This window comes from Eschscholzia californica, unplaced genomic scaffold (assembly GCF_041429995.1).
Source record: "Eschscholzia californica isolate CP2 unplaced genomic scaffold, dmEscCali1.0.p SCAF_3, whole genome shotgun sequence".
In the NCBI taxonomy this organism is placed as follows: Eukaryota; Viridiplantae; Streptophyta; class Magnoliopsida; order Ranunculales; family Papaveraceae; genus Eschscholzia; species Eschscholzia californica.
In genome coordinates, this window is record NW_028238420.1 from 53,287,810 (window position 1) to 53,300,972 (window position 13,163).

The following is a 13,163-nucleotide window of genomic DNA, read 5'->3' on the forward strand; positions in this document are numbered from 1 at the left end:
CTCTGCCTCAAACATCAACCCTGCTAGAGGGTCCAAAATTTCGAGCGGCAGACAATTACCATTCCCTTGTAAGTGAGTTGGCGCGTCACAAACCAGGTTAGATATCAATTCAGTGTTATAGGTTAAAAATCAAATAATCGCGGGATAAGGATCAGAGCCCTTTTCAGTCCAAACTTGAGTCGTTTATATAGGCTTGCATAACGGTGGTTAATCACCAACTTAAAGGTGACATCGTGGTAAGGTCATAAATAAAATATGTCTTAGTTTCGTAATTTTCGTGCTCAAGTCCATTCAGTGTTCCAGGTTGAAAATCAAATAATAGGGGGATAAGGATCAGATCCCTTTTCAACCCAAGCTCGAATCGTTTATATAGGCTTGTACGGCAGTGGTGAATCATCGACTTAAAGGAGATACTTGGTAATGTCGTAAATATGCCTTAGTTTCGTAATTTTCATGCTCAAGTCATTCACTGTTTTTAGGTTGAAAATCAATTAATTGAGGGATAAAAGATCAGAGCCTGTTCCAGTCCAAACTTGAGTCGTTTATATAGGCTTGCATTGTGGTAGTGAATCATCGGCTTAAAAACGGTCGCTTAGTAAGGTCGTAAACAAAATATGCCTTAATTTCGTGATTTCCATTTATTTGACAGGTGGACATGTAATTATTTATGTATAATACAGGAGACAGGAACTTTAAATCCAAAACTCGTTGGACCTTTGGCCCAATCCCCTACTTTTGTGTCTGATTTTAAATGGCCTCAAATGCAACTATTAATATTGTATAGAATTCAACATATGTGAACATTTTTTTTTTTGATAGGAACATATGTGAATACAATAAGACCTTAAACTTTGAACTTTGAACTTTGAACTTTGAACTTTGAACTTTGAACTTTGGGATAGCTAGCTAGTATCCAAAACTAGAGAACAGATTCTGTTCCATTTGTTAAAGCAAAGATATACAAATTATAAGCACGTGTCAAAATTAAGTTGCCATGCAACAAGTCTCTTGTGTGTTGAATGTTGAGCACTAAACGTTACACACCTCCTCTTCTTCCTCTCATTCTTATCTCAAAATCTCTCTCTCTCTCTCTCTCTCTCTTTCACCCTCTTCTTCTTCTTCTTCTTCTTCTTCTTCTTCTTCTAACTTTCTCACTCTAAAACACATACCCACATTCATTAATACATACCCTTTTCTCTGTTTAGATAATTGTAAGTAATGGATTTGCTAAATTCTTTCATGAATTTGGTGGTGCCTCCTGCAAGTATGGTGATGTTAGCCTTTGCATGGCCAACTTTATCATTCATACATGCATGTGAGTGGCTCTATCATACTTTCGACAGTGAAAACATGGAAGATAAAGTTGTTATCATCACTGGAGCTTCTTCTGGTATTGGAGAGGTAATTAATTGTTGAATAATTATGAAGTTTACCCAATTATCTTTATTTATTTATTTATTTATTTAATTAGGATTTTTTTTATAGTTAATTAAATACAATAACAAGATAGCTTCTCATGGCAGCTGAAAAAAGAAAGATACATACAACCTGCCTAATAATTAATGCCTAATGATTAGCTGGAGATGATTCATGATGCTACTGGTTGAATAGCAGAGCAAGTACAAGTATCGGTAGCATAGTAAAAATGTCATAATATGTTTGCTCGAGGTAACTCTGGCCTCCCAGAGAATCGTTGACTGCATCTTTGATGCACGGCTAATATTAGTACATTCGAGAATTCTTAATTGGCTAGTTGTGAATAGCACCCCCGTCTATGGAACAAAGGATTATCCCCACTGCCACTGATGGTACAATGTGTTGGGTAGAATAAGGTTACCACGGGTTAAACATGTCATCGGTGCTAAAGGGCCCGAAAAAGATAGGCCGACCACAACCAGAGAAAAATGGGTCGGCTCCCATTGGACGGGTCGTTTCTCTCTCAACCCCGTCCAATGGGAGCTGGCAACGTCGGCCTGTGGTCGGCCCTTTTTCTGGTCGTTTAGCATTTTTCTAAACATATTGAATTTCATATAGTTGGCCTCTCTCAACCCCGTCCATCACTCCATTGGTTGCTGGCCACGTCGGCCTGTGGTCGGCCCATTTTTCTGGTCGTTTAGCATTTTCCCGAACATATTGAATTTCATATAGTTGGCCGCGTTGGATATGACTGAAGCATTTTAAAACTAACATTAGATCAATATTGTGTTGTTTTGCATTTGATCAGCAAAATTCTAAAAATGCACATGAATGCTCGATAATCCACTAGTCCATCAACCATTCACGAGGATGCGGATGTACTTTCTTTCTATATTTTTTTTGTTGAATCTTGTGAGTAGTTATAGCCGAATGAACTAGTTTTCTTGATTTGATGATTGTGAGTGCAGCAAATAGCATATGAATATGCTAAGAGGGGGGCAAATTTAGTATTGGTGGCAAGGAGAGAATACAGGCTTTGGGGAATAAAAGACAACGCAATGACGCTCGGTGCTAGACATGTCATGGTCATAGCTGCAGACGTGGTCAAAGAAGATGATTGCAGAAGATTCATCGACGAAACCATAAACTTCCATGGCCATGGTATAATTTTTCATCATATAAATGCATTTTGCTTTGCTTTCTACATTTGTAATGTATTAAGTTGGTATCTGTTCTATCTATCCTTGTTAGAATTGCTCTCTTTACCAATTAGTGATGACTTACGCTTATACTTTCTGCAAACTTATGACCGGGGCTGAACGAAATAACTTTCCACATTAGCATGTCTAGGCCAATAAAAATCTTCTCTGTTTTCATTGTGGTGTTAGGACTACTACTCACATGTCAAAAATTTACTTGCCTCGATCTTGTATCAAGATGATCATTGTAACCCTAGCTAGCCAGAATTTGCTATTAGCACATATAATTTAACCAAGGTCCTTAAAATCATGTAGCAAAATTGCAGCAATAAGAGCCAATACTTTGTACAAGAAAAGAAAGAGAGCAATTATGGAGGCATGTGAAAGTTGTTAGTTGTGCACTAATCAATGTCTCCGAAATAGAACACACATGCCATAAATTCGATGTAACTTTTGTCGAATTATATGACAAGCTCTTCGCATTATTCAATTTCAGGAAGTGCAAATTTTTTGCAATTGCGGAGCACGGATGTATAGTCTTTGCTCATTTGATGCAAACTAGCCTTTTCAGAGATATTTTCCCTCTTAGTAGTATAAGTAATTTAATTACATCTTGATATTGTTTATCTTGTGTTTGGGGCAGTGGATCATTTAGTAAACACAGCTAGCTTGGGGCACACCTTCTTCTTTGACGAAGCAGCTGACACCTCTGTTTTTCCTCATATGATGGTATCACTCTTAAGTTTGTGCTTTTTTGTCTGTAAACATTTTCACATCATTTAACTGAAAAATGTAACATCTACGTACTATGGTACTAATAGATTATGCTAAAATCTCCGATTGTTCTTAATTGGTTTAATGCTAGGACATTAATTTCTGGGGAAATGTTTATCCTACATTTGTTGCACTTCCTTACCTAAGACGGAGCAATGGTCGAATCGTTGTAAATGCCTCAATCGAGAGTTGGTTACCTATGCCTAGAATGAGCCTATATGCTGTAAGTGATCATAACAGCCTCAATCTATTTTAATTGCTTGAAAAAGAAGTTACGTTTTCCTAGAACTTTCGAAGTTTATGTTCTCTTATATATAATTTGTTCGGATACTGTATTTTGTGCAATTAGGCAGCTAAAGCAGCAGTTATAAATTTCTATGAGACACTGAGGTTTGAAGTGGGGGATGAGGTCGGAATAACTGTGGCAACACACGGTTGGATTGGGAGCGAACTTGCAGGAGGCAGGTTGATGTTAGAGGAAGGGGCAGCAGAGATGCAATGGAGGGAAGAGAGAGAAGTAAGTATTATTTGGTGTAACTCTGGTGTAAACAGAACTATAGTCCACTCGATAAATAATGTTAAGTTTGATGTTTGATTTTTTAGGCTCCTCCAAATAACGGGCACGTTGAAGAGTTTGCCAAGTTAATCGTATCTGGGGCATGTAGAGGCGACCCGTATGTGAAATTACCCAATTGGTATAACATATTCACTCTTTATAGAGTATTTGCACCAAACGTTTTAACGTGGACATTTCGTATCCTCTTCGCATCAAATGGTTCATCAAGAAGGGCTATTTCCTATATGGGTACTGGACGGCCACTACTCGAGTCCTCCTCTCCAAGGAAGCTAATAGAGGCCCCTCCTCCAAGAAGACTTGTAGCAGCTGCGCCTTTGACATTCTCATCACAACAAAAGTTTGAATAATCAAGTCCTATGCGGTCTGATTTCTCAGTTTGATTTAGGGCACTGAGTGTTTGTTTTTGACTTAATAATGCAGGTTTTATAGAGTATGAATATACTTGCGGTTTGATCAAATAGATAGACAATAATAAAAGTTTGAGCTCCAAACACTTGATATCGTTTCAAATAAGAAATTTTTACTGTGTTACTCATCATTACTCGTTTGTTTATTGGTTTGGCTATTGCAGTACTCACATTCAGAATTTGACTCAAAGTTAATTATACTCTTCGGGTTCTTTTGGATCAAATATTTGGATGTAAAAAGTTTCTTTGGACCTTTTATTGAAAAACAAATAGTTTTTCTTATGGAAGTTGGAATATTTGTGCCCCTATACAAACTCTCCATCCCCTTCTTTATACCAAACTCCCCATCCCCTTCTTTATACTTTCACATCGCGAAGCCCTATATTTTTTGGGGAGAAGAAAATCCTAATCCAACCCCCCTTCCACAAAAAATAGCGTCAGAGTGTCTTCTTTGTTATTTGCAGACTCTATCTATTTAATTTCCATCCGAAAGGAAGAAGAGATTGACCGTGTGATTCAAGATTTTGATCGCCCATTCGCGCAATGCACCCTAAAAGGACTCAGCACAAAAGGCACATAGGCCACAATCTCATGACCATGTGTGTCATGTGAACGTGATGCATGCAAATGCAAGATGTCCACTCTGCCAAGGCACAAATAAAATATTTTTTCGCTAAAGCGATGGTGGTATGAATTTGTATAATATGGACTATGTTGTAAACATCCCACATCGGTGGTGAGACAGAGTGTGATGCTCCTCTTAAGAGGTTACACACCCTTCCCTATTGAGATTTTTAAAAATCATGATGTATAAAAGTGTCAAAACGGACAATTTCACTAGCAATCTAGGGGACTGATCCGCATCATCCCGCGTTATCAGCACGATTCACTCTACTGTGACATAACCAATTTTTATGAAAGAAATGAAGGGATCCCACTGTCACGTGGCTGATGGAGAGGTAAGAGGGAGAGTAAGGATGAAGATGGAGGAGGAAAAGAGGCAATCAATCAATCAATTAATATTTGGCACTAAAGTCAAGAAGAGTGGACTGACTGTATCTTCTCACTCCAGAAAATCCTTTTTCAAGGCCCAGATATGACGGAAGAAAAGAAAGTCTCATACAGTATATAATAAAAGAGTCTCAAGTGTCCCCATTCCATTTGTATCTTTTTGCCCTTCCTCACTCACTCAGTCTCAGTCTGATAAATAAAAGACACACACCCACTCACCACCACCACCACCACCATCCAAAGAGGAAAGCAAAAAAAAAAAAACTAGAGAGAGAAAGAAAAACCTAAATTCTGATAACCAATATTTTTTAGATTACCATTTTCATCTAAATTCCACCTTTTTCTATATCTGTGAGAATTTATTTGATTCTATTCTGAATTTTCTCCAGGTTAGTAGTAGTCCATTTATTTCTTCAATTACATCTTTTATCTATTCTAGGGTTTTTCTTCTTATTATATAATGCTTTATTTTCATTTGTATATATAATATATATTATTGTTAAGACAAGTAATTTCTCTCTGTTTGATTCTATTTTTGTTTGTTATTTTAGTTCATTTTTATGAGAATTGATTTGCTTGTAGATCCGATTATTAGTGATAGTGTCTCGTATTTTGATCTCTGAACTTTTTGTCTTTGGTTGTATTTAGTTTGGTGAAGTTTACTCAGGTTCATTTGAGATGTTAGGGATTTTATATAGATGGATTTTACTTGTTCAAATTTGTTCATGTTTCTTTTACAGTAATATCTTCAGATTCAAACATGGGAACTGATCAACTAAGCAAATGCCCTAGATTTCCACATCTTACCGTCGAGTAGAATTGATTTCCACACCTATTTAGAAGAATCATAATAGGCCAAGAACTAAATTTTCACTGGTTTTGAGCTTGCTTCAAGAACTTCTAATATCACTAGTGGTGTAGTGGCATTCCTATGCTTATGGCAAGGACTGTTCGGTAAATTAATAAATCTAAAACCATGGGCAAACACGATTCCATGCTGACATGGCATTCTATATCACTATATGTAGACTTTTGCTCTACACGTGTACTGATAAATTATTGAGTTTGGTTAGTGAACTCCACAATCGAATATGTAGCTGTAGAGTGTAGATTGTAGAATGAACCTAATCCCTAATTTTAAGATAGAAAGAGCTAAGTTTATGAGCTAAAAGACAAGGCATCTCTTCGGATGATTAGGTACAACCAAAATAGAATTTGATTATATTAGAAGATATGCACAGACAAAAGAAAGGGACAACACGAGAACTGTGTATCTATCCTTTATTAGTTTTGATATTGGTTATTTCGACCCTGTTAAGAAACACCTTTAATAAGTAACATTTGTAAATGTTCGTGGGTAATGAACTTAGGTGCTTTCTAATCAGTATATTTGTTGTTCAATATTGGTGGAAATTCGTAGTCACAGACTCACATTGACCCGCAATTAGATCTTATTCGTTTTCTTACTAATGCAAAATTTAGTTCTTTTATATCTGTGTTCACCTGACATGTATGTGTTTCACCTAGGTAGCTCATAGCTATTCTTCCATCAGGATCACAGGGAAATTGACGAGATGGAGGGAAGAGTGAAAGTAGACCATCAAAAGGGTAGCGGTTGTTAGTCTTAGTATATAGGGAGGGACACTTATGGCGTCCACCAGTCTGGGTCATGGTGGTGTTGGCAGTTCCAGAACAGCTAACAGCTTCAAAAGTTCATCTAGTTCTGTTGACTGGCTTGGGAGGCAGATGCTTGACATGAGTTTGAGAGATAGTAACCTGGAGCAAGATGATGATAAAGTAAGTAACTTTATGAGTCTGGAATATGAATAGAACAATTCTTTCTTGGACAATTGATGTGGAAAACCTAATTTTCTTTCTTGAGAAGTGGAAAGCCTTTTTGTTTGACAAGATGATGTGAAATCTATCTTATTTGGACAATTGGACTTACTTGACTGTGATTTTTTGGATCGCCATACATTGCAGGATAGTGAACTAGATGTAGTTGATGGCACAGGTGCTGAGGCAGGACATGTAATATCGACTACAGTTGGTGGTCGAAATGGTCAGTCCAGGCAGGTTAGGACTGATGACTAAGGAGTAATTTAGTTTTAATCTGGTGAACTTTTTTTTTTTTTTCTTATGCTGGCCTTTTTATTGTCATATCAAACTGTTGATTCTTCAACAGACAATAAGTTACATAGCAGAGCATGTGGTCGGCACAGGTTCTTTTGGTGTAGTTTTCCAGGTAATCTGAACTCTGATTTTTTTTTTCAATGAAGTTCAAATTTGTAACATTGTTTTTGATTCCTCAGATAGTTTTTTGCTTTTATAGGCCAAGTGTAGAGAGACAGGAGAAATTTTTGCTATCAAGAAGGTTCTCCAAGACAAGCGGTATAAGAATCGGGAGCTGCAGATTATGCAAATGTTGGATCATCCTAACATTGTTGCCCTTAAGCATTGTTTTTTCTCAACAACAGACAAGGAAGAGTTATATCTAAATCTCGTACTTGAGTTTGTGCCTGAGACTGTCAATCGTATTGCGAGGCACTACAATAGGATGAATCAGCGAATGCCCTTGATATATGTCAAACTTTATACCTATCAGGTTTGTAAAGTCTACGTCTTCAAATCACTTTTTCTGTACTTGCATAATTTGTAAATGTCAAGCTCAACTCTGAAATCTCTCATCGATGCTAATAGTGCTTATTTGGTTGGTATTTTATTGATCCTATCATCCTAGTTAATGTTTCATATTACTTGGACTGTCTTATTATAATATCCCAACCCATGTCTTAAGTTAAACCAATGTCTGCATGATGATCTTCAGTCTGCTTATGTTGCATGCAGGGATGTTAATTTAGTTTGTCACTGTTGAATATGAATACTCTGGAAGGAGTATATCATATTTTGTAATTTAATGATACTTCTCACTAACTTTAGACTTTTAGTGCAGATTTGCAGGGCTCTTGCTTATATTCATAACTGCATCGGCATATGTCACCGTGATATTAAGCCACAGAATTTACTAGTAAGAATCTTCTAAGTTTCCAGTGTTTAGATTTTTCTTATGAACTATGCTATACATTGAGTATCTGACAGTGATGCTGTATCATAGCCCTTCTAGTCCAATGTATATTCTTTTACAATAATATTAATTCAAAGTTTCAAAAAAAAAAAAGTAACAATGCACAACTATTTTTCACTCCGTTTAGTTACCTACGTAAATCTGAGAAAGCCCTTGAAATTGGGTAGCCGTAGTTCACTAGCTATTGACAAGGAACGGGTTGTAATCGGGTTGTAATTTGTATCTGTCTGGGATTTACGAAAGGTTATGTAACAGAATATAGCAATTACCCTACAGAGGAAACACGTGAATTGATTTTCTTTTTTCTTTCTACTTAGTCTGAGATTACGAAGTTGCTAATTTCAGGTAAACCCACATACTCATCAGCTGAAGCTTTGTGATTTTGGAAGTGCAAAAGTATTGGTAAGTTTTCCATGAGCTATTATGAAGTCTTCGTAAATCCCACTTTAGTTGGGTTGTAACATGTGTGCCTCTCTACTAGGGACTAGGGAGGGAGGCCACGCTTTGAATCTTACTGTATAAAAAATGAAGTTCTGTTTATTTGTTTGTTGGAAATTAGTTCTTATGTCTCTTTATTCAGGTGAAAGGAGAACCCAATATCTCTTACATTTGCTCTAGATATTATCGTGCCCCTGAACTCATCTTCGGCGCAACTGAGTACACAACAGCAATAGATCTGTGGTCTACAGGTTGTGTGATGGCCGAGCTACTCCTTGGTCAGGTAGCGTAGAACTCTATCAGGTTTTTTCACGCTATCAATTTACTCCGTTTTGAAGCATTTTATCTGACAAACAGCCCTTGTTTCCCGGAGAAAGTGGGGTAGATCAATTAGTTGAGATAATCAAGGTAAACAATTATCATTTATCACATTTCCTAATTGGTCTTTGGGTTTGGAAATTTTTGAGGCATTTTGTGGGAATTGAACAATCAGGTACTGGGGACACCTACCAGGGAAGAGATAAAGTGCATGAATCCTAATTATATCGAGTTTAAGTTCCCGCAGATTAAGGCTCATCCATGGCACAAGGTGTGTATATATTAATCCTTTCCTATTTTATTTATAATTTATCGACTTTCATACCAGATATAGGTCAGCGGCTTGGTCAAATAATGAAATTCACATACTAAGATGGATTCTTTTTCAATGAATCACTATTATGTCATTTGAGAACTGAATAGAGTGTCCGACACGCTCACATAATATACCTAACTTTCTTTCAGGAATTTTACGGTGAGTTTCATTTTATTCTCCTCTTCAGGTTTTCCAAAAGAGATTGCCCCCGGAAGCGGTTGACCTGGTCTCCAGATTCCTGCAGTACTCCCCCAATCTGCGGTCCACGGCGGTGAGTCCAAACTTATTTTCCTACCAATCGAATTCCCTCACTTTGAGTTGAATGTGCTTATATGATGTTCTTGTTTGTGAATATGGTTGAATCCAGTTGGATGCTTGTGTTCACCCGTTCTTCGATGAATTGAGAGATCCAAACACCAGACTTCCAAATGGTCGCCCTCTTCCTCCACTCTTCAATTTTAAACCCCAAGGTAGACCTTTGAACTCTAGATTATTATCATGACATTTTGTGGCATTTGCAACTTGGTTTGAGCATGCCCCCAGCCCCGAGCCCAAGCCCCAACCTATGCGCATATGACTCGGTTATTTGACTCAACCAATCAGAGAGAACCAAGACAGTTTTGTTTTTGGCCATTTCCTAATTGTTGTTCTTGGTTGTTTCATACAGAACTGTCGGACATCTCACCTCATATACTGAGTCGACTTATTCCCGAGCATGCAAGAAAACAGAACTTGTTCATGGCATTGAACAGTTAAGTGAATACTAGCTACTGAGAGTCTGAGACGTGCCTTTCCGTCCACCATTTTGCTCTCCAACCGTGATCTGGTATGATGACTTATAGTGCTATTTAAATTTTCGAGCTAAGATTTACGTACTTAAGCTTTTGAGTGAGATTTGAGTTTTGTTAGTATGGGTTTGGGATTGTTACTCTGATGTGTACTCGGTTTGATTGCCTGTGAGCTTCTTATTATTGGAAATGCGATAAGTTATGTCGCCTGGGTGTTATGCTATTATCTGAATTGAGTTTTTCTGTTGTGAAGTGTTTTTTCGATTATGATATGATCATATAATTCTAATATTGGTCTACAGAAACAACATGAGGGTTTGGTTTCATTCAGAAGTTGGTACTTGGTAGTTAATACTTAATTCAGTGCAATACAGAACTCTCTGAGAATTTGCGTTCTGCCGAATATGAAGGCATGTAGTATTGAGTTTGTTGCCATCTAATTTGACCAATTTGCAATGAATTGAGAACCTAGATATTATATTCTTGATTAACAGGTGGGCCTATCACATATACGTCCGTTCCCTATCATGTTCCCTATCATGTTATGTTTGTGGATATTTAGCTCAAAACCAATCCGTTTCCTAGCATGTTATGTTTGTGGATATTCAACTCGAAACTAATTGATTACGAGTAAAAAATTCTGAGTATTATATTTCTCTGTAGCATAGCCCGAAATGAAACTACCCTAATAAATCAGGGGAACAAAATGGTTGGGCTAAAAATGTTTTTGTTGTGCGCTTCATCCATATTGGAGACGACAGTTCTCTACTTCGCTCTCAAATGTGTTATAGCTCTTGACATGAAAAAACAAAAAAAGAAAAGAAAAAGGCAACCACGATCCATCTCCATAACAACCGCTATATGAGGGTAGTTTGCTGGATTTGGAGGTTAAATTGCAAGGGGGGGGGGGGGGGGGGGGGGGGGGGGGGGGGAATTTGCCCAAAACTCCCTAAGAAATTATGACTTTTGTTAAAAAAGATTCATCAAAGTTTTTTACGCTTTACCTCCCTGATGGCAATTATGTAATTTTCAATTTCAGTAAAAGACCAATCTAACCCTACTCTAAGAAAATACCTTGTAAACACTTTGCAGAGCCTTGCAAACACGTTGCATGATTTTTGCAAACACCTTGGATAGCTTTGCAAACAAATTGCAGAGCCTTGCGAACACTTTGCAGAGCCTTGCGAACACCTTGCATGACTTTTGCAAATACCTTGCACAACCTTGCGAACACCTTGCAGAGCCTTACAAATACCTTGTAGAGCCTTGCAAATACCTTGCAGAGCCTTGCAAAGCTTTGCAAATACCTTGCAGAGCCTTGCAAACACCTTGCGATGCCATGCAAATGGTTTGCAAATTAATTTTTGAATAGGATTTAACATGAAATTTGTTACAAATTATTATATATTGTCTAATAGAATGTTGTATCGAAAAACTAGCTAAAACCCCTACAAATTAATAATAGTCAAACTCTAGCACCATCATTTACATTTATTCGAAAAACTTCCAAAGCTTTCATGAAATTCTCAATTTGAACATAAATACCAATCATGATTGTCCAAGAAAAAATATTTCTCACAGGCATTTCATCTAACATATAGCTATTTCAACCAACCTAAGTCGTGTATAACCAACTAACGTTGCATTCCAAGCAACAACATCTCTTTTAAGCATTTTATCAAACACATCGCTTGCATCAACTATACTTTCACAACTTCCATATAAATCCATCAAATAAGTTTGAACATAAACATCAAAACTAACAAATTATCATTCATCATTCATAACTCAATGAAAATAAAGCAATGAAGAAGTTGAATTATACCTTGAAACACTATCAAATTCTCCTTCCATTGAAAGTATATAAAACTTTCTCTCTCTAGAATTTAGAACCAAAAACTAAATCAAACCCCTTAAAAGCCTCTTTAAACAACAAGCAAATAGATTAAATCACCAAAACCTAAAAACATCAACCTATCTTATAGCCAAAATCGATTCAAACCCCAGAAATTTTAATCAGCGTCGACAATCCAACTCGGTTCGTTCATGAGAAAAACTCAGGTTCCTGATTTATTAGTTAGATTATTACCAGGTATTTCTAATTGAATGAAGGGTATTTTTGACTCTTAAAAAGTTGGTGCTTTTAAAAATGTCCTTCAAGCCTATTTTTATAACTTACTTGAGGCCTAGCTAGTTAAAAAGATGGGTTGTCTTTTTAACAAAAAAAATACAAGAAAATGAAAATATGTATGGCGTTGATTTCTATTCTCGATTTTTCCGTTAAATATTAGTTAAGTGGTTCATGTGGCAATCACATGCGTGACTAAAATTTCTTGTAAACACTTTGCAGAGCCTTGCAAACACGTTGCATGATTTTTGCAAACACCTTGGATAGCTTTGCAAACAAATTGCAGAGCCTTGCGAACACTTTGCAGAGCCTTGCGAACACCTTGCATGACTTTTGCAAATACCTTGCACAACCTTGCGAACACCTTGCAGAGCCTTACAAATACCTTGTAGAGCCTTGCAAATACCTTGCAGAGCCTTGCAAAGCTTTGCAAATACCTTGCAGAGCCTTGCAAACACCTTGCGATGCCATGCAAATGGTTTGCAAATTAATTTTTGAATAGGATTTAACATGAAATTTGTTACAAATTATTATATATTGTCTAATAGAATGTTGTATCGAAAAACTAGCTAAAACCCCTACAAATTAATAATAGTCAAACTCTAGCACCATCATTTACATTTATTCGAAAAACTTCCAAAGCTTTCATGAAATTCTCAATTTGAACATAAATACCAATCATGATTGTCCAAGAAAAAATATTTCT

General features: G+C 36.9%; 2 protein-coding genes across 4 annotated transcripts; both read left to right on the forward strand.

Moving 5' to 3' along the window:
• The first annotated feature begins 1,101 nt into the window (after positions 1-1,101).
• HSD5 (hydroxysteroid dehydrogenase 5) lies at positions 1,102-4,497 on the forward strand. Its single transcript, XM_086670123.1, has 6 exons — positions 1,102-1,401; positions 2,385-2,577; positions 3,259-3,344; positions 3,481-3,612; positions 3,739-3,906; positions 3,993-4,497. The coding sequence occupies exons 1-6, from the start codon at positions 1,219-1,221 to the stop codon at positions 4,311-4,313; spliced, it is 1,083 nt and encodes a 360-aa protein (XP_086526249.1). The 5' UTR covers positions 1,102-1,218; the 3' UTR covers positions 4,314-4,497.
• Positions 4,498-5,102: 605 nt separating this feature from the next.
• LOC147551818 (shaggy-related protein kinase kappa-like) lies at positions 5,103-10,634 on the forward strand. Of its 3 annotated transcripts, none has more exons than XM_086670287.1 (13): positions 5,103-5,773; positions 6,912-7,181; positions 7,368-7,460; positions 7,570-7,629; positions 7,717-7,989; positions 8,338-8,412; positions 8,815-8,871; positions 9,050-9,190; positions 9,265-9,315; positions 9,401-9,496; positions 9,729-9,812; positions 9,909-10,011; positions 10,209-10,634. In XM_086670287.1, exons 2-13 carry the CDS (start codon positions 7,032-7,034, stop codon positions 10,295-10,297), a joined length of 1,272 nt encoding a protein of 423 aa, XP_086526413.1. In that variant the 5' UTR covers positions 5,103-5,773; positions 6,912-7,031; the 3' UTR covers positions 10,298-10,634. The 3 variants fall into 3 exon arrangements, with proteins under 3 accessions (XP_086526413.1, XP_086526412.1, XP_086526414.1); XM_086670286.1 differs by having other exon boundaries at positions 6,916-7,181; XM_086670288.1 differs by having other exon boundaries at positions 6,938-7,181.
• The last annotated feature ends 2,529 nt before the right edge of the window (positions 10,635-13,163 follow it).